Raw genomic sequence first — 22,222 nt, forward strand, 5'->3', positions numbered from 1 at the left:
GAAATGCATTGTAATCAAATTTTCTTTTAAAAAAATTTGATTATTATTATGCATATTCTTTTTTTTTTCAAATAAATGTAAGCACATATCTGAAAATTGGTTCAATTATTTCTATAAAGTGAATCCTCTGAAAATGGTGAGTACCTCATTCACGAAAGTTTATTAATGCTCCATTCAATTTTCTTATTGCCAATCATTTGAAGACATAATTATATCATCTAAGAATGATTACAGTATTAGGATATTCAGAATTGAGATTTTGTTTAAATGATCTATTTATGGATATTGTACCAATCTGAATATGAAACTAAAATTCTTAATATGATTCAAAATATAATTATGATGAACCATATAATAATACTTAAATTTAATTTCCCTCTGTATGTGACTGGATTAAACACATATCTTTGAATCCCTCTCATATTATTTAGTTCGTTATTTTGTGTTTTAATCTAAAATGTATTTTGCATACAGAAATTCCATAACTGGCAATTTAAATATTTAATTGAACTAAATTTTTTTTTTAATTCAGAATAAATTTAAATAACACATTAGGTTACCAATTAATGTTTTAATTTTATCCTAAAGTCTATTTTTTTATATATATATTTATATATTTCAAGAGTATTGCAATTTCATTATTTAAAAATAATTAGTATCAAAATATTAATTCTATAATCTTATACATTTTTAAAATTGTCATAACAATTAGTTATTCTAAACAGTTTTATTATATTATTTATGAATGGTTTTTATTATCCTCTTAATACCTATTTAAGGTAGTATATGGATCTTGTAAATCTTAATATGGTCGTCACTAACAGGTACTTGTATCTGTCTATCAAGTCCTGCCGTCCAAATATACTACATTCACTGATTGAGGTTGGTGGTTGTGGTCACAGTGAAGCTGTTGGACCCTAAATTGGGTCCCCTGAAACACAGCCCCAGGCGAGGCTATCCCTCACAGCTGACCTGTTGGACTTGTATTACCAAGTCCCCTGTTAACCACAACAGGCGACACATTATATTATTACAAGTTACATAATATTTGTTTCGAATCTGCGTACAGATTGTTTTTAGTGTAGTTTTGCATGTCAAATGCGATTTTTGGGATAAGCCAAAATGGTTGCGGTAATAAATGACTCAACAAATTATAATGGCTTTGCACACTACTTTGGGCGCTGATTAACACTTCTGTGATTGTTGAAAAATAAATTCAAATCTTATGATGTGTTTTAGGTTGGGTGATTGATAAAGGAGAAGTTTTTTACAATTAGAAGTATAATTTGTTTTTATTGATTTAATTTTATACATAATTTTTAAAATTTTAAAAATAAATACTATCATTAATGATGATAAAATATTTATAGTACATTATTTATATTTAAATAATTTAAAACAAATTTACTTTTAATTCCCATCAAATATTTTGAAGTGGTAACTCATGGGTCTTCATTTTCACTGTTTTTTATTTTGTTGTTTATCGATGAATCATTCCACGATTGAGTATCAGCAGTTCCAAATATAACATATAATAAGTTTCCAATGAAGAAGACGCTAGCTGAGCACAAAAACACTATGCCCCATTGGTCTTTGTTACACTAAAACAAAAAATACTTTTACATTTTATAGTAATTTTAAAATATATAAATACATCTTACATTGTCCGTTACAACGAAGCCTACTAACAATGGTCCCAATATTGATGTAATATTTGCTATACTATTTGTAATTCCTAGTAGTGTGCCTGCAAAATTGGGTGCCAAGTCTAAATGGTTCGTCAAAAAACCTGTGAAAACGCCACTATTTAAACCAAGAGCTGCAGTCAACAAGACTATTGCTCCTGTAGTTGATGTATCAAATAGATAGAGTGAGACCAATGCTAAAGCTCCACCCCAGTGAGCTAAGGTATTCCAAATTTTCCTTTGGTTTGTATCTGTTATTAAACCATGTGTCCTGATGTAGTCGCTAATCCAGGAAAATGCTATAATCAGGATCCACATGATCAAGTATGGCATAGCAGATAAAAATCCATTCTAAGTAATAATATATAATAAATATATGAATTTGAACATTTTAAATCTATAAATATCTTACTGATTTAATGTCGAATTTTAGTATATAATTAATATAGGTTGGCATGTTTGTTAATAAAATCCAGAATCCCAAGTTCTGTGTTAGGTGTGCAATTATAAGTGTCCACATAGGAACTGACTTAAATATCTTTCCCCAAGGAGTTGGTAAAGGCTACAAAATTAATATTTTATAATATCAAATTGTTGATCTATTAGAATTTTATTAATTTACCTTATTTGATGTTGTATTACTTAATGAGTTAATAATGAATTTTTTTTCTGCTTCACTTATAGTTTGATGTTCTGATGGACTGTTAGCTCCCATTAAAGACCAAACGAGTACCCATACTAATGTGAAAGCACCACCTACGTAAAATATAGCTGGCCAACCACCTGAACTACTAGCTAAAAGACCTGCGGTAGGAAGCATAACTAATGATCCAAATTGTGTGCCGCTAAACACAAATGAAATCAAACGTCCTTTTTCGGATGCAGGTGCCCATTTTGATAACAAAACATTAACTGCTGGAAATATGAAACCCTAAAACAAAATATGTTTCTGTTATTTAATATAGAAGGTATTTAGTTTTATACTTGCAAGCTATATAGCAGGTATAAAATACAATTTTAATTTATATAAGTGAACACTTTCAGTTTAAACAATGACTACTATTTATATCATTATTTGTTTATGCTCTTTAATAGTATAAAAAAAAGTAGATAAAAAGAACTTGAGCCATCTTTGTTCATCCCAAGATATATATTTAATGGTTACTTGTTCAACATTTTCCCATTTGGTAATTTAGAAATACATAAAATAGATTGTTTGAAATGATCGCTACCAGCAAATTATATTACCTTTTCTACCTACTTGAAATAGTGTCACTGAACACCCTTCAATCTTTTTATTCATTATATAAATGAATACCTATAGATTATAAATATATTTAATTTATAAAAATAAAAACCTATTGTACCAATATATTTTAAAACCGTATAACTCAAAAGTACTATAAATAAACATAATATATGAAAACTTTTTTTTAATTTTCCTTCACTGTTCTAACTTACTTGTGCCATTCCTTGAACCATTCTGTTTGCGCACATAACTAATACACCACCGTGTATCGCTGATGCTGGAGTGAAGATCGTCAAGACACCACTGACTCCTAATGCACCAGCTAAGAAATATTTGCCTCCATACTTCTGTGCCATTTGTCCAGCGTATACTTGAGTTATTAGATATCCCCAAAAAAATGAGCTTAAAACTGTGCTTTTTGATGATTCGTTCCAGGGCAACTCCTGAGAAAATGTTATATATTAATATAAGTGTTGTACCATTACCTAAAGAGCTTGTTTGTTTGCATATTATAATATGTCATACTCACTATAAAATGTGTATTGGCACTTGATTTGTCAGTCATAGCTACAATGGCAACTGACAGATTAACTCTCAACCCATATGAAATTACCAGGCCAAAAAAAAGTATTATTGTTTGTTTGTGTCGTTCGCCCCATGAGAATTCTTCTATAAAATGTTTTAATGCTAAATACTTAATGGTAAAGCATTTTAAACTATACATTTTGTATAAGAAATAATAATACTAGGTATGCGTTTTTTGGAAACTGAAATGTGCCCAACACTTATTAGTTATAATGTATCTATAATACATAGGTATCAATATGACACGCGTTACTAATATTTTCTCATTAGTGTCGGCATTATGTTAATGTTTATTTTTTTTCCTCTAGTAGGGAAAATATGGTCCGTGTTAATTCTAAACTAATTGTATAATAGTGTAGTAATGCATTATTATTGCAATTTTTGTTTATTAATTCCTTTTATTTATCTAAATTAAATCGACAAATTATTATTTAGCTTCTTCTAATTGTTAAGCTGTTCAAAGGTAATTCATAATCATAAATTAATTTTTTTCGTCACTACCTACTTCAATAATGCAAGACTAATGCATTTATACATTTAGAGGCTAATACTTATTTATACTGATTATTTTACATTCATTTTAGGGGGTAAATGATATCAGACACTATTAGTTCTTTGGTTAGTAATATAATATTGAACTACTCTGTAGTTTTACCTTAATTAAATTGTTGAAATGAAATATAGAATGGTCGATAGATATTTATCATGGATTCAAGAAAATTAATTAATACCTATTCAATATTATTGAAGTAACTAGGTATATCATTTAATGAAGAAAAATCAACTTTAAACAGCAAAATTCAATGTTTTTGGAAAACAGGTAAGTGATATCATTGTACCTAAAATAAATTATGGGTTTTATCATTTTTAAATATCTATGTAAATAAATATAAAGTAACGCAGTCATAAATTAATTTAAAACTTTAAACACAGAAGTTCAATTATGCATAACATAAATCTAACAAATAAATCAATATAATTTTTTCAAAAATTGTATTCTTAGAACGTCTGGCAATTAATGCCTAAGCTCTCTGTGAAGCAATTTACTTTTATTTTCCAATTGTTCGATAACTTAATCAGAATAATTACTACGTATATTGAATATTTGAATATATTTTTGTTAGAAGCCATAAACATAAAGCCTTCTAACTTAACTTCAACAAATTTTTAATCGAGTTCTGATAACTTTTAATATTGAAAATGTATTTTAAAATTTTATTTGTTGTGTAAAAAAGCTTGAAAATTTAATAGAAGGCTTCTAGGCTATTGTTTCAAAGGCAGATGAAAAAAATTAAAAATCCTTAGTCACAGTTTTTATTTATAAGCATTTAAAGTTCAAATTTTGACAAAATACGGAAAATTCACGAAAATTAGCAAATTATTTTGAGTTGAGAATTCATAAAAATTTTTCTTTTTAAATCTAAGATTTGAAAATGTAATATAAGATTACTCATAAGTTTGTCTACCTTTATCAAAAAAAAAAATGTCTACAAGAAACTTAAATTAAATTTTTATGAGCGTCTGAAATTTATATTTTTACAATATTTGATATTCACTCGATTTCTCATGTAACAATTTTCTTATTTTATTGTAATTAAAAAACGAATGACTGTAGATACTTTAAAATTTCACTGAATGTTTATATTAGCATTTTATATACACCATAAAATTTTGAAAATATTTTGACTTTTTGAGCTGTTTACGGACATTGTCAGTTTTCATTTTTTTTAGTTTTTTTTTCTATAAATATCAATAAAATTTTATTTGTTGGGTAAAAAAGCGTGAAAATTTAATATAAGGCTCCTGATATATCATTCTAATAGCAGTTGAAAAATATTAAAAATACATAGGCACAATTTATTTTATAAGCTTTTAAAGTTCAAATTTTGACAACATTTATCAAATTTATAAATGTATAAAATGTTTAACTTTTATGACTAAGGATTGAAAATTTAAAACAAGGCTCCACGTAAATAGGTTATATATAAATTACTTTATTCACAATAATATCATCAAATATACTTGGTAATATTATAGGCTGACTGACCGTTTTCGCTCAGAATCGTTTTTCTTATAAAATTATATTATATCATTGAATTCAAATTTAACACCATCCATTACAGTGACCCACTTGTAACCTACTGTACAGCAGAGCGACATCCACTTATCCACCTTTTATTTTTATTGACATTTATAGAAAAAAAATTTCAAATATCTATAAATAACTCAAAAGAAGTTGAAAATTTCAAGTGCTTACAGTTATTAGTTTTTGAAATACGACAAAAGAAGAAAATCGTTGTAGAATAATTTGTTAATTTATGGGTAAATATCAAATGTCTAGCTTCAAAAGTTCGTAAAAAATGAATTTGACTTTCTAGTAAACTTTTATATTTTTAAATATAAGAAAACTTATGAAGAATCTTGTATCAGATTCTCAAAGCTTTGATGTAAATATTTTTATGAATTTCTAATTTAAAATAATTTGCCAATTTTCGTGATTTTGATCAAAATGGCGAATTTACGCTCATTTTTTTTTTATTTCCACTAACATTAACTTATGAGGATTATTACATTTTCAACTTTTTTGACTGACTTAAAATGTTGTATTGACAATAGTTTAAATAAAAAACGGACATTTTCTTATGCTTATAAATAACAAAAATATTCGCGGTATTTCGAAAATTGTATACCTAGTACATAGAAATTCCTAATATAAACATTCAGTGAAAATTTCATTTTTAATAGGATAATTTTTTATAGTTACACTAAAATACTAAATTGATTAATTTTTTTTTTTAACTGGTTTTCCGTAATCTTTTGTTTGTTTTCCGCCTGACACTTGAAAATGATTGGGAATTTTTTTTTTTTTGTCGGAAACAGCTCAAAATATTTTCAAAATTGTATGGTGTAGGTATAGAAAATGAAAATTCTAACCTAACCTAACCTAAAAGCAACATTCAGTGAAATTTTCATGTATCTACAACTTGAAATACAACAAAATAACAAAATCGGTACGTGAGAAATCGAGTAAATATCTTGTAAAAATATAAACTTCAAACGCTCTTAAAAATTTAATTTGATTTGCTTGTAGACATTTTTTTTTTTTTGATAAAGGTAGACAAACTTATGAGGAATCAAGTATTTCGTTTTAAAATTTAAAATTTAAAAAGAAAAAATTTTATGAATTCTCAACTCAAAATAATTAGCTAATTTTCGTGATTTTTCAGTATTTTGTCAAGATTTAAACTTTAAATGCTTATAAAAAAAAATCTGTGACTAAGGATTTTTCAGAGGATTTTTAATATTTTTCAAATATCATTGTAACAATATAGTAGGAGCCTTGTATTAAATTTTCAAACTGTTTTACCCAACAAATAAAGTTTTATGACATTCATAGAAAAAAAAATTATACAAACGGAACCTGAGAATCTCTGAACAAAAATTTTATCGTGTAAGAAAATGCGAATATAAACAAACAATGATAATTTCATGTATAGGTATACGTTCATTTGTTGTAGAGTTACACCAAAAACAAAAACCAATTTTGCGTAAAAATTCCCGTTTTCCCTTAATTTTGATGTTTTTTCTTAACGTTTTTGAAAACTATTTGGAATTTCAACCTCCCGAATGCACCGACTATTTTATAGATTCACTTTCCCATCAAACAAGATACTGTTGAAGAAAATCGAAGCAGTTTTACTGCCCCAAATCGTGATAATAGACATAAACATAATAAAAAAAACACATCATTGTAAAATCACTAGGTACATTCATCCCTCCGCTCAGAATCTAAAATTAATGAATTCCAATTTTTTGTATAAATAATTTATTATTATTCATTACTTATATTTTGATTATTATATTTAATCGTTTTAATCTTACATGATAATATCCTCTAGCCAAAACGAGTATTATTTTTTATTAAATACGTACTAAATATCTACTTACATAATACTCCTTAGGAGGAGATTGTGAATTATTATTTTTTAAATCATTTATTCAGGTCTTATTATATTATATACTAGCTAATCCACACTTCGCCGCCCGTAAAAATTACAACTTTTAAAAGAATTGTGATTGTTTAACTTCTTTTGAGTTTTGGTTACAACTCAGCCTCCCTGGACAATGTGCGACAGCATATATAATCAAGTAAGCAAATTCGATTTGATGCATTCTTGCACCTGATCTGCCTGATTAACCAATGGCAACCATTTATAAACGAAAATGTCCACCGTAAATCTCAAAATCCCTGTATGAGCACCTCCCCGGATTGGACTTACCGGGTCCAATTGTGAATCTTAATCATCCCGGGAATCACATACAACACATACAAAAAATGTCATCAAAATCGGTCCAGCCGTTTAAGAATACATAAAGGAAAAACAATCATTTTTACCTACCTATATAGATTTTTCTATAACTATAATATTTAATTGGTGGTTTTCATTGTCATCACAATTATTTGTTTGTTTACTAAGAATCAGTTAGGTAACGTTTTTTAAATTTTATTCAAACTTCAAAATAAAATTGTTCACCATCCAGATAGTAATCTTTGTTAATTTTTGTCTTAAGTGTATGACATGTATACAACAAATAATAAAAAAGTGGTATTGAGATAAACATTAAAATATTAACATATTATTAAGTATTATTTTAGATACAAGTTTAATTTTTTTTTAATATAAGTGAAAGTTAAAGGAATTTCATAGATAACTATATAAGATAACTATAGCCTCCGCTCAGTATTGGCAAATTTATATAAAATGTCTTTTTTTTTTAGATTGTTTGACAAATCTCTTTCAATTGCTATGATAGATAACTTCGAAAATCGATTTGGTAACATTGTTGACCTTATGTAAGTGTTTATTCGACGCATTGCTGAGAATGTTCTTTCACAAGATGTGGAACTTGTTGGAACTGAAAGCGCTAAATGTAGTATTTTGTATAAATTTGAGAAAACAGACTTTTCCACGATACTTTTTAGCGCTTTAAATGTTCCTGATGATTGTTAATCTTTTCCAATTGATTAGGTATCATAACAATTTTTCGCAACCAAAATTTCAGATTTTAAGTCAGTTTCATTAATATTTAATAAAGCCTGAAAACATAAGAAATCAAAATCTGACTAATTATAAAATTAATGAATAGTATTACCTACATATAATGGCTACATGATTTAATAATTTAGTAATTTACCTTATACTGGTTTACAAAAATTTCACTTTGTTTATAGTTTAGATTAATGAAATTATCAATTGATATGGCTAGTTTCAGACTTTCTGGTGAAAATCTGTGTTTCATTTTAACTATAATACTATCAATCACGGGATAAAAAGCATGTTTTTTCCAATATTCTTTGGCATTTTTTTTGGCATACCTATATTTTTCGAAAATATTGATAAAAAAAATAAAACAATATTTTAAATTAAATTTTAAAAATGTAGCTGCTGTGAGCGGGACTAGAAATTATGACAGGAGGGAGGGCTAAAATTTATGTTGGGGGCTGAGTCCCCCTAGTTACGCCTATGCTGAAGCTAATAAGTGCATAAAAATAATTTTCTGGAAATCAATTTTTAACTATACTTATCGAAATAAATTATTTTCAAACATACTAAATATGTTTGATTGTTTTTATTTTCATGTTTCAACAACTATCTATCATAGTATAATCCTACAGCTATTTATTTGATTGGATCAATTGTATAAATGTATCATCTTTGGATAATTTGGTCAATTTGAATAATTTTAAAAGTAGTCTAAAAAATATGAAATTTTTTTTTATGTTCTGTCATTTGTAAGATTTTTTTTGGTCAAAGGTTTATGGATTATCTTTACTCAAAAGTTTACAATTTAGATTTAAAAAAAACCAACTATATTATTATATTATTTACTATATTATGTAAATCCTGTTATGGCAATAGCTATATAATCTTAATAAATTCTACTGCAACTAATCTTAGGCCTTAGCACCCTATACCTTCATCACAAGTTGTGCTTGAAGGATAGTATAAAGCTATAAGAGTAATATTTTATATTTGTATTGTTTTTATTTATAGGTAATGTGCATAATTGGACGGTTTTTGTGAGAAAGTGGTCAAGTCAAAAACTACAACTTTTTAGGAGACGATAAAAACGTATTTACTAATGACATAATAATATTTTATATTGCTAAATTATGTTGAAAACTAAAAGTTGTTATGATTTTGAAAACAAAATTTAAACATTTGTTATATTTAGTTATTTTTAGTTGACTTATCTGGTATGACACGAAGCATTTATCACTTTACTGACTTATCACTTTGTGCACATAATGACTTGTCCATCTTATCACAGACCAAAATTAAATTATCAATCTATTTTTGACTTGTCCACTAGTGCACATATGACTTATCCATTTTATCACAATCTTTTATTCCATCTTACCTGCTTTGTAATTCATTGTTTATGGTCTTAAAATTACTTTATTACAACATTAATATTGAATATTAATTGTCTTATCATAAACGAGAAACCTAATTATTATATAACACACATATTTCAAACAATAGACATCATACTATTTGTTTTTACAAGTAACAAAAAAAAAAACTTACAAAAATTTTTTTGTTAGGTACTTAAATAATGTGAAATAGGTTTTAATTTGACTTAATGTAATAAACCATAATATTATAAAAACTATTTAAGGGGGACGGAGTGACCGAGCGGACTAAGGCGTCCCAAACCGACGCTGGTTCAAACCTCGGTTCACGGGCGGCATTTTTCTTCGGGCAAGTCACGGTGTCCGGAGAGAACTGCCGCCATCCCCCACCCGGCCATGGCAGATACCCACGGGTGCCCACTAAAAAATCTGCCAAAACTACACACACGTGTTACAACTATACAGTTCCTACAAACAAAAAAAGGTGGATAAGTGGATGTCGCTCTGCTGTACAGTAGGTTACAAGTGGGTCACTGTAATGGATGGTGTTAAATTTGAATTCAATGATATAATATAATTTTATAAGAAAAACGATTCTGAGCGAAAACGGTCAGTCAGCCTATAATATTACCAAGTATATTTGATGATATTATTGTGAATAAAGTAATTTATATATAACCTATTTACGTGGAGCCTTGTTTTAAATTTTCAATCCTTAGTCATAAAAGTTAAACATTTTATACATTTTTAACTACAAAATAATAAATAAATTATAAATTTGATAAATGTTGTCAAAATTTGAACTTTAAAAGCTTATAAAAAAAAACTGTGCCTATGTATTTTTAATATTTTTCAACTGCTATTAGAATGATATATCAGGAGCCTTATATTAAATTTTCACGCTTTTTTACCCAACAAATAAAATTTTATTGATATTTATAGAAAAAAAAACTAAAAAAATTGAAAACTGACAATGTCCGTAAACAGCTCAAAAAGAGTCAAAATATTTTCAAAATTTTATGGTGTATATAAAATGCTAATATAAACATTCAGTGAAATTTTAAAGTATCTACAGTCATTCGTTTTTTAATTACAATAAAATAAGAAAATTGTTACATGAGAAATCGAGTGAATATCAAATATTGTAAAAATATAAATTTCAGACGCTCATAAAAATTTAATTTAAGTTTCTTGTAGACATTTTTTTTTTGATAAAGGTAGACAAACTTATGAGTAATCTTATATTACATTTTCAAATCTTAGATTTAAAAAGAAAAATTTTTATGAATTCTCAACTCAAAATAATTTGCTAATATTCGTGAATTTTCCGTATTTTGTCAAAATTTGAACTTTAAATGCTTATAAATAAAAACTGTGACTAAGGATTTTTAATTTTTTTCATCTGCCTTTGAAACAATAACCTAGGAGCTTTCTATTAAATTTTCAAGCTTTTTTACTCAACAAATAAAATTTTATTGATATTTATAGAAAAAAAAAACTAAAAAAATTGTAAACTGACAATGTCCGTAAGCAGCTCAAAAAGAGTCAAAATTTCATGTCCCTACGGTCATTTGTTTTAGAGTTACACCAAAAACCAAAATCGATTTTCTCGAAAACAGATTTCGCGTAAAAATTCTCGTTTTTCCTTAATTTTTCTTTTGTTTTTCACATCGCTTTTGAAAACTACTGGGAAATTTTTACTTTTGACCCCCCAAAGTACCAACTAGATTCACTTTCCTATCAGAAAAGTTACTGTTGAAGAAAATCCAAGCACTTTTACTGTCCTAAAAGGTGATGACAGATACAAAAATAAAAAAAAAACACACATCATTGTAAAATCAATACATTCATCGCTTCGCTCAGAATCTAAAAACAAACAGCTAATGACCATAGCCCGGCTTTACGATCATTAAAAAAAAAAACTATTTAAGATAAAAATGTGTGTATAGTGTTGTGTAACAACATAAGAATAATAATTGCACATTATAATATTATAAACATAGGAACTTATGTTAACTGGGTAGGTTACAATAATTATGTGTATATGTTTACGGTCGTTCCCCGTACGTCCAGATACTAAAGTTCCAAATTCAAAATAAATAAATAAATAAATAATGGTTATGACTTATGGTATACGCCACTGCGTATGTATATCATTTGGTGTCAATTGATTTCTGACTAATTACAATTAGTAGGTATTTTGATTTTATATTCCCCACAATGAATTATAATTTGTTTGTAAAGATGCTATGAGTTGCGTAAAAATATATGGTCCCACAGACTACAAACTGGTTTCCACACTTTGAAATCTGTGGGACCATAGGGATGACTGCGTGAACTTATGACTCCCCCAAAAGTATTTTGGTTTTTATGCGCCTTATGACCGATTGTAATTTTTTTTATTGCGAGATAATAGGTATATGTTAAATCGTAGTTGACCATGTAGGTTATTAATTGCATAAAAATTGAAAAATTTTGATAGCGCCAAAAGTAGAGAGACAGAGAGTTACAAATGTTGATAAGTGATAGTTATAAACAGTTATAAATGAGTTAAAAATACTAATATTATTGTCGATCAAAAAATTTGATTAACTTCACACACATAATAAAATATCGTCGTTTCTCTAATCTCTTTTCCTTAAACCTAATATTATATAATAAACAAATAACAATACTAATTAATAGGAGTTACTAATTACCTACTATGTTTACTGTTTAATGTTGTTACTTGTTTAGTTGCATCACATTAAATAAGACAAAAATTCAAAAATCATAATCTCTGATAAACAAATTATATTTAATGGTTAGTGCATGATAATTTGTTATACTGTAAGTGGTAGGCCGTGAGGTATATCTATATGGCTATATTAGTAACTATACCTATAGATTTTCTAGAATATCTATGGGTATTGGTAGTGAGCACTAACGCTGATAGACGATAGGTTGTGTTTATACTTCCGTTTTTTTTTACATACTTTTTAGTTTTTATTTATGCATCGAAATTTTTTGACAAGCCACTGGACCTGGCGTGGATCGCACTGTATGTCTGACATAGGTACCTATTATGTAACCGTTCATAAAAGTCATAAACTGTAGATCGGTAGGTGCCAATAATATAGCTACACCAACTGTCTACTATAAATTATTAATATTAATTATATATACATATAGTATTATTATTATTTTTTGTTTAATGTAATTACTTCAAACTAGTTTCACCTGGTATAGTATTATTTTTTCTGTTTGTATATGCGTCATTGCTGTCTGTTTTCATATTTTAATTTAATTCGTAATATTGAAAGTCATTTATTATTAGTTATAAGTTATCGTGACAATATGTCACGATTTTACCATCATGTCATTGAATTCGATCAGGGGTCGCAACAACCCGCGGCCTTCATAGCAATTTATTGTACGTGGCCCGCAAGCAAGCGGACCCACAGGATCAAATCCCACCCGGTGGCCGGGACAAGAAAAAAACTAGTTATAGTAATATACTGATATAGGGCTCGGAAGTTGTTGCATTTGCATAATTTTTTTGAACCATTAGATTTATTGCTAAGTGAGCTAGAAATTCATTCCAAGACACTACGAAAAACATATCAAAAGTTTATAGTGCATATTTTTGCATATTTGGTGATTTTTAGACTTTAGAGCATATTTCTTAATTTTAAAATTTTTTCGAGCATATTTTATAATTTATGGAGATTCCATATCAAAATTTGCAAATAAAAAAAATAAATACATTCATATTGAGAGACCTTACTAGATATTCTTGTATCGTATTTTTCAAATTTCCATTTGACATTAAAAACAATGTTTTTCCCCTATTGGTTAATATAATATAATATTAATATATAAAAAATATAATGTATTTATATTTATAAATTACAACTACAGCTAGCTTTATGTAAAATAGAATAATATACAAATCTAAAAATAGAAACAACAGCTATCGAAATACGACGATTTTCTATAAATACTTTTCTAGGAAAATAACTCAAAGATTATTGTTAATGGCATAGACGATAGACCTATAGCTAAACCACTTAGATATTTTTGTCAGTTCCGGCTTATACGTCCGTCTTATCTATTGTAGTTGTACGCGTCGTTCTTGTTTGAAGTACCTACTTATATTATTTTTATTTCATTATGCCGAAAACCGAAAGTATTTTATTCTGCAAGTTATGTGAAGTGAAGGTTAACAGTGATCGAAAATTTGTAGTGACTCAACACGTTAACACCGAGAAACATAAACGAGCGGTTATTATAAAAAACGAAAAAAACAAAAATTCTGAAATCCAACAGCTAGTAACTAATACTCCGAAAAAGTGTCTTTTTTTCACACGATTTGTGTAAAGCATTATTGTCGGCAAACATACCACTTTACAAAATAAGTAACCCTCCGGAATATATAACGAAACTTGAAAAACAATATATTTCACCAACCAAATTATCTGCAGTTAAATATGTTCAAAAAAAATTAAACGTCTGTGAGGGTGAACCGGTGAAATCGGTGTTGCGGTATTTCAAAAATTAAATAATGTATTGGAGAAAAATTGTGGCTTTAAAACGATACTTAATATTTTAAAAATATTAAGTGGACAAGAAAGTTCAATGGAAGGTCTTCCTGATGATTTGACTGGTGACGATATTACATATTTCAAATATGCGCCGATTACGTCAACTGATGTTGAACGTAGTTTTTCAAGGTACAAAACTTTGCTGGTGGATAATTGGCGATCATTCAATTTTGAAAACATCAAAAAAAGTTTAGTGGTCCAATGTAACACTTTTGAAGGTAAGAACAAAATTATATCTAATGCATTTTAATTATTAATTAAAATACTTTTTAATTATAGGCAGGTACCTCGTGGTTTTTCTAATTTGTATTTATGTATTTCAGGTATATAAATATAACTCGACAGAAGTGCATTTTTTTATTCAAGGAACATTTTTCATTTTAAAAGCAATTTTTTTATTATTATTATTTTTTTTTTTTTGTTTAAATTATGATTAAAAAAATATTTGTGCAAATTAAAATGTTGTGTAAAATAATTAAATATAAGTGCATATTTGTAGAGCATATTTGTACTTTTTTAAGTGCATAAGTGCATGCATATTTAGTACTTTTTTAGTGCATTAAGTTCCAAGCTGTGAATTATTTATATTAAAGTGATAAAGTACATGTAGTTAAAAATTCCCAGGGAGACAATGGTCCTTTTGTCCCCCCTTCGGGTGCCCTTGCTGCGAGTAAAATTATAAAAATAGAGACTACTATTTGTAATGTGTATAGGTATATGTTTAAAAACAACAAACTAAGACAATATGTGAATTAGAAAAGGCGAATTAAAACGTTGTTTTAGATACGACCTTGTTATTAATATACCTAATAGTTATGAACTTAAATAAACTAAATTTGATATGAGTGATATACTAGTGATATTACTAGCTTATAACTGTATATACAAATTGTGGCCCATGAAAAATTTGTATTTATTTTTTGGCCCTTGACATCAAAAAGGTGTTTGACCCCTGAATTAGACTAATAGGTGATTACTGATTAATAAATGTAACACTGTATTTATTCATTTTATATGTTATATGTTGGTATGGCATTGGCATATTATAAGCATATCAATATATCATAGTAGGTATAGTGCGTTCCTACCTGTAAGGCTATAAAGCATGTTATACGTAGCTATAGCTTCTGCCTACATCCTACCTAAATCGTAAGTTAATAATTACTAATATAAGTAATAATAATTAAAAATAAAAACAACTAATAAATACATTAATCGCTCCGCTCAGAATCTAATAATAATATAAAAAGTAAGGTCACCTACCTATGTTATTACTTATTATGTTTAGTAGTGACAATATATTATAGGTACCTACAATAAGTCAATGTAGGTATACTGTATTAGTGGCGTAAATTGGGTGATGCAAATGTAGAACTTGCACCACCAGAAATTTTATTGGGCTCTGAAGTATTAGAATAAAATCGTAACAATTTGCAAACTATTTTGAGTTAAAAATTCATAAGATATATTGTATTTAAATCTAAAATTTGTAAGTTTAACACAAGATTCCACATAAGTTTTCCTACCTTTACAAATGAATTTGAAAAAATTGGTGGGTACCGAAATTAAAATATTTCTCTGCACCACCAGAAATTGAGAGGCCAGTTTACGCCACTGACTATATACATAATATTATATAAGGTTATAGTTAGGAACTTAGGTGACAGACAAGCATAAACTGTGTATTTATTTATAATTTATATATACTCCTAGGCCCTAATTTACTGTATTTTCGGTTTACATAAAATGATTTCGAATTAAAATGTCTCTTTAATATCTAGTTTAATATTTATATAATATATACTAATATTATAGGTAGTCTGTTGAGTAATAAGGAAATAAAAGAATGACATATTTACGAGTGTTCACTTTAGTTTCCTGTTTCTATATAGGTACCTACGTAGCTAATATTTTAGATTCTGGGCTGAGCAATGAATATTATACTGTAGGTATTACTGTATTAGTATTTGATTTTACAAAGATGTAGGTATTTTAGATTTTGAACGGAGCGATTGATATTTCAATGATATGAGTTTTTGTTCTGTCTGTTATCATATTTTAGGGTAGTAAAAATGCTTTGATTTTCAATTTTTATGGTAATTTCTTCTAGTGTATTTGGGGGGGGGGGGGGGGTAAAAAATAAAAATTTGCAAAACCAGTTTTTAATAGAATGTTGTTTTTTTTGTGTAACTTTTTACCAAATGTTTATTCTAAAATGTTCTATACGTGATACATTTTTGACATATTTTGTTTTTTTTTTTTTATAAATATCGATAAAAAGTATTCGCTTTGTCAAAAACCTTGAAAATATCAGGCCCCTCGTAAGTACATTGGAACGAAATTTGATATTTAAACGAATAACAACGATTTTAGTTATTTTGTTATAATTTAAAAATGTTTTTGTAGGGATTTGAAACTTATACTTAGGTATATTAACTAAGTATATTATTATATACTTTATATACACTATAACATGTTCATAATATTTAGATTAATTGTATGCTATTGTCTATTTATACTGTATATTGTACTAGAGTATTACTATAAATAATAAATTAAATTTCTATTATAATTAATAGCAATAGGTAGGTACCAATATTTATACGAATATAAAAAAAACTCCAAATATTAATTTTCCTACATTTGTCATTGGTAAAACTAACTTTTGACGTCTCTACAGTGTCCTACTCAATAACGAGGTACCTACACTCGACTCCTTCTGTACAGCAGAGCGGTCACCTACTTTCCCTGTTTTTGTTTTATTTTCAAATGATATGCTAAATTTAATTGTTTTTTGACAAGAATCAGTATACATTAATTAGATATTACAATTGTATAACATGGATAATACATATTATACGATTAGTTATTTGATTCCTATAATTGTATTAAAATATTTTAATATTTTAAGTTAATTTAAATTGAAAATATTTTACAAAATACCTATAATAGGCAATAGCTGTTTATATAAGTAATGATAATAAAGGTTCGTTAATTTATATAATAAGCCTGTTTTGTGACCTGTAAGTTGTATTACCTACCTAATACGTATTACGTAAAAAAATACTTTTAATTATTGTTAATTTATAGTTTTACCCTTTTTTTCCTCTTCTTTTTTATCGTTCTCCATTATATTGTGATTATGGATTATATTTTCTTAAACACTTCAATAATATAATATATGATAAATTGATTTCGAAAATAATATACATTATATTTATATAAACATTACGCGTACACGACCCACTGGCAACTGTAGCCAAATACAAACTAAACAATATAACAATTTCTTCGATAAATCTCTCAGTAATATGAACGTCGTCCGTTCGATTTCCACTTCCATATTATTGGACTTTCATTGCAGCGTCAGTTACAAAACGCATTTAAAATTAATGTTCTGCGTGTAATTTTATCTTATAAAATTAATATCATTGAATAATATTATTAACATATTACATATCATATTAATAGAAACTTATAAGCTGTTCATAATATTTGTTATTAAAAGAATATTATTATATTTTGACTATTGTGTTTAATGCTATGTCACTAATCATTATGATATAATATAGGTTTTAACAATAACAACGATAATACCTAGTCCATAATACAATTATGTTTTTAATCATACATTTTTATTGACTGTGGATATAAAATAATAACAACATAGTAATATTAATATGTAAGTACACTACTAAACTACAATGATTAACATGCACTAACAGTTGGTAGACTATTAATTGCATTCGGGCGTGTTCATGCACTACCTATTAAAAAACGCATTATATTATATCTATACGAAGTAAGTGCATTATAATATATATATGTGGTACCTACTGTAATATTGTTGGCTTTTTTGCGTGTTTTTGTCCTTGAGATGGTTAAATTTTTTTTAAAAAAAAGACGAGTCAAAGTTTTTGAAAAATCAAGCATAATAATACCCCAGGTCTGTAAAAAAATCTAGTCTTATATATTATTATTACTTTAGGATAGAGAATATAAAACTTGAATTCACATATTAAAGAAGATCGTTACGACTCTATGAGTATAAATTATAGGTAATCAGTATACTAGGTACTCGTATGAGTAATTTGTATATTTTTATTATCTAATATCATAATTTAGTATGAATAAATGAAGTTATATTTGCATTTACTATGATTTTTTTTAAGACTAGTGAGTAGGTAGCGAAAAATTGAATTTACAATTTTAGAGTCACTCATAAAAGGTTGAGAGCACTGCAGTTTAATTAAATCCATTTAAACATAATATCTAGTATTAAATTAATTTAGTATAGGAATAGGAGGTACCAAACCAAAAAATGTGTGATTTCTAAAAGTCAAAATTTTGTTTCATTTTTTACAAGGTTCTCTTCCCTTTTAAACTTTATAGGAAACAAGAATATGTATATAGGTACCAAACATAAAATATGAACCCGTTAAACTCAATTAATAACATATTTAGTAGACAAGGCCGTAGTTTATCGTAGCCTAACAGTCTTTTCGATAACGTATTATATTAATACAATTAATTGACTATCAGAGTAACACCAATTAAAATAATGAACCATCAAACTGTATACAAAAAATACTACTATAAATTGTAATGAATTTATTATGATTATATTATACTCAAATTAATGACACGAATGATACGAAATATAGGTAGGTACCTAACGTAGAGGATCCAGAAGTCTCCCAAGGGAGAGGCGAATTTTCAAAAATTAAATTACCTTTTTTTAGTCAAATATTATAATAAATAATAACGAGATACGATAAATATATAGCTTAGTCTGTGTTACCTAACCACGTAGCACCTAAATGGCTAAATATATACGTCGAATTGCGGGCACCCATTGGTAAAATTATAGAGAGGGAGCAAAATAAAAAAGTGGGTAAGTGGATGTTGCTCTGCTGTACAGTAGGTTATATATAATAGGATATAATATCAATGTATAAGAAAAACGATTCTGAGCGAAAACGGTTAGTCAGTCTATGATATTACCAAGTATATTTGATGATATTATTGAGAATAAAGTAATTTATATATAACCTATTTACGTGAAGCCTTGTTTTCAATTTTCAATCCTTAGCTATAAAAGTTGAACATTTTATAAATTTTTAACTACAAAATAATTATTAAATTATAAATTTGATAAATTTTGTCAAAATTTGAACTTTAAATGCTTATAAAAAAAATGTGTGCCTATGCGTATTTTTAATATTTTTCAACTGCTATTAGAACGATATATTATCAGGAGCCTTATATTAAAATTTCACGCTTTTTTACCCAACAAATATTTTATTAATATTTATAGAAATATAAACTAAAAAAATTGAGAACTGACAATGTACGTAAACAGCTCAAAAAGAATCAAATTATTTTCAAAATTTTATCGTGTATAGAAAATGTTCATATAATCATTCAGTGAAATTTTCAAGTATTTACAGTCATACGTTTTGTAATTACAACAAATAAATAGGAAAATCGTTACACGAGAAATCGAGTGAATATCAAATATTGTAAGAATATGAATTTCAAACGCTCATAAAAATTTAATTTCACTTTCCGGTAAACATTTTTTTTTTAATATAGGTAGATAAACTTATGAAAAATCTTGTATTACATTTTCCAATCTTAGATTTAAAAAAGAAAATTTTTTATGAATTTCTAACTAAAAATAATTTGCTAATTTTCGTGATTTTTTCGTGTTTTGTCAACATTTGAACTTTGAATGCTTATAAATAAAAACTGTTACTAAGGATTTTTAATATTTTTCAAATATCATTGTAACAACTTAATAGGAGCTTTGTATTAAAGCTTTTTTACCTAACAAATAAAGTTTTATTGACATTCATAGAAAAAAAACCTAAAAAAGTTGGAAACTGAGTATGTCCGAAAACAAGTCAAAATATTTTAAAAATTTTTTCATGTATAGAAAAGGCTAATATAAACATTCAGTCAAAATTTCATGTACCTACAGTCATTTTTTTTAGAGTTACACCAAAATCCAAAATCGATTTTGTCAAAAACCGATTTTGCGTAAAAATTCCCGTTTTTCCTTAATTTTTATTTTGTTTTTTTGGGCGCTTTTGAAAACTATTGGGAATTTTGACCTCCTAAAAGTACCAACTAGATTCACTTTCCCATCAAACATGATACTGATGTTGAAAATCGAAGCATTATTTCGACTACTAATCGTGTACACAGACACAAAAATAAAAAAACGCACATCATTGTAAAATCAATACATTCATCGTTCCGCTCAGAATAAAATTTCTCAAAAGTAGGTAAGCAATAAGGTTTAATGAAATTTCAATTCTTATTTCATATTCTAATAGTGATCAAGAAAAACAATTTATTTTTTGCTGTCTAGGTAAATAGGTACCAACCTGATAATGTTTATTATATTATAAGTTCAAGTGCTCCATCTTGTGCCCCCATCGGGACCAATGGGCCCCTGGTGTATTTATATCATATATACCTACCAGTAACCAGGGAAAACTACAAGTACCCTCGATCCTCGTTTCCAATTTCCGAATCATCGCTGCCAAAAATAAAACCAGATAAATTATAACTCTCATTTCCCATTTACAGTGGATTACTGGATAACTCGAAAGCCCCACCTTTTATAGGTAATCACCTTACTGCCAGCTGACTTACTAGGTAGGTACGATGCTTCCAAATCATTATGTTTCATTAATGTATCTTTTAAATATGATTTATTATTATAATAATCAAACTATAACAACATCAGTCATATACAAGTTTACAACGACGTGAAATAATAATAAATTTATAGCAATTAGCAAATACTTTGAAATTACAATACTGGAAGTGGCCCTTACTTTGTTAGATAATTTATGATTTATCCCCATATATCAGTGCTATCAGAAAATAAATTGAAATAAATATACATTACACCTTACACTGTCTTATGATTTATGTTACGAGAGAAATGTTTAAGAAACTAGAAATCTTTAGAAATAATAATTGTGATTAATAATAAAGATGTCATGACAATAATAATTGCGCTTTACGCCTATACCTGTTATAAAACTTTTGGAAATCACTGGTTCTGGGGGACTGATTTTGACACTAGTAAATTAACACTGGTCTTCCGGTATATAGATATTATTATTTTAAAGTATTTGGTATTTTGGTTATAGCTGTTGCAGTCAGTCTTCAGAACAAGAAAAGTACCGGTAATTATAAAAGTTAAAATAATTCTTCGTGGTTAGACAAGGTTCTACAATTTCCGCATACCTACTACATATAATTATATATTATGTTTACAGAGTGATTCACCAAGCATGCGCTATTTTATATTTTAATTATACCTACATATTTTATAAGAGCTCTGATTTTTAGAATTTTTTTTTAGTTATTTTAATATTATCATTTATCAGTAGCTACTATACTTTTCTGACCATATATTATGAAAATATTAATACCAATATACCATAAAATAATTAGTTCATTATGTTTAATAATTCAGAAAACAATCGTTCAAAATATTGAATTTGGACTTAAATAGGTAAATAAAAAAAATTCACATAGGTAAATGAAAAACCTCCACTTCTTAAATGGGCATAGGAGTGCGCATGTAATTATTATAAATGGCATAGGTACTGTATGATACTGTATGATACTGATGTCATGATAAAAAAATAAGAATTTAAAAAAATGAAAATTAAAGGAT

General features: G+C 27.1%; 1 protein-coding gene across 2 annotated transcripts; it reads right to left on the bottom strand.

Moving 5' to 3' along the window:
• Window positions 1–1,273: 1,273 nt before the first annotated feature.
• LOC132941255 (putative inorganic phosphate cotransporter) lies at window positions 1,274–17,778 on the bottom strand. Of its 2 annotated transcripts, none has more exons than XM_061009221.1 (7): window positions 17,617–17,778; window positions 3,464–3,600; window positions 3,147–3,377; window positions 2,308–2,616; window positions 2,098–2,247; window positions 1,662–2,036; window positions 1,274–1,601 (listed from the first exon to the last, which is right to left on the bottom strand). In XM_061009221.1, exons 1-7 carry the CDS (start codon window positions 17,648–17,650, stop codon window positions 1,443–1,445), a joined length of 1,395 nt encoding a protein of 464 aa, XP_060865204.1. In that variant the 5' UTR covers window positions 17,651–17,778; the 3' UTR covers window positions 1,274–1,442. The 2 variants fall into 2 exon arrangements, with proteins under 2 accessions (XP_060865204.1, XP_060865203.1); XM_061009220.1 differs by having other exon boundaries at window positions 3,464–3,603.
• Window positions 17,779–22,222: the final 4,444 nt, after the last annotated feature.

Source organism: Metopolophium dirhodum, chromosome 3 (assembly GCF_019925205.1).
Source record: "Metopolophium dirhodum isolate CAU chromosome 3, ASM1992520v1, whole genome shotgun sequence".
Taxonomy (NCBI): domain Eukaryota; kingdom Metazoa; phylum Arthropoda; class Insecta; order Hemiptera; family Aphididae; genus Metopolophium; species Metopolophium dirhodum.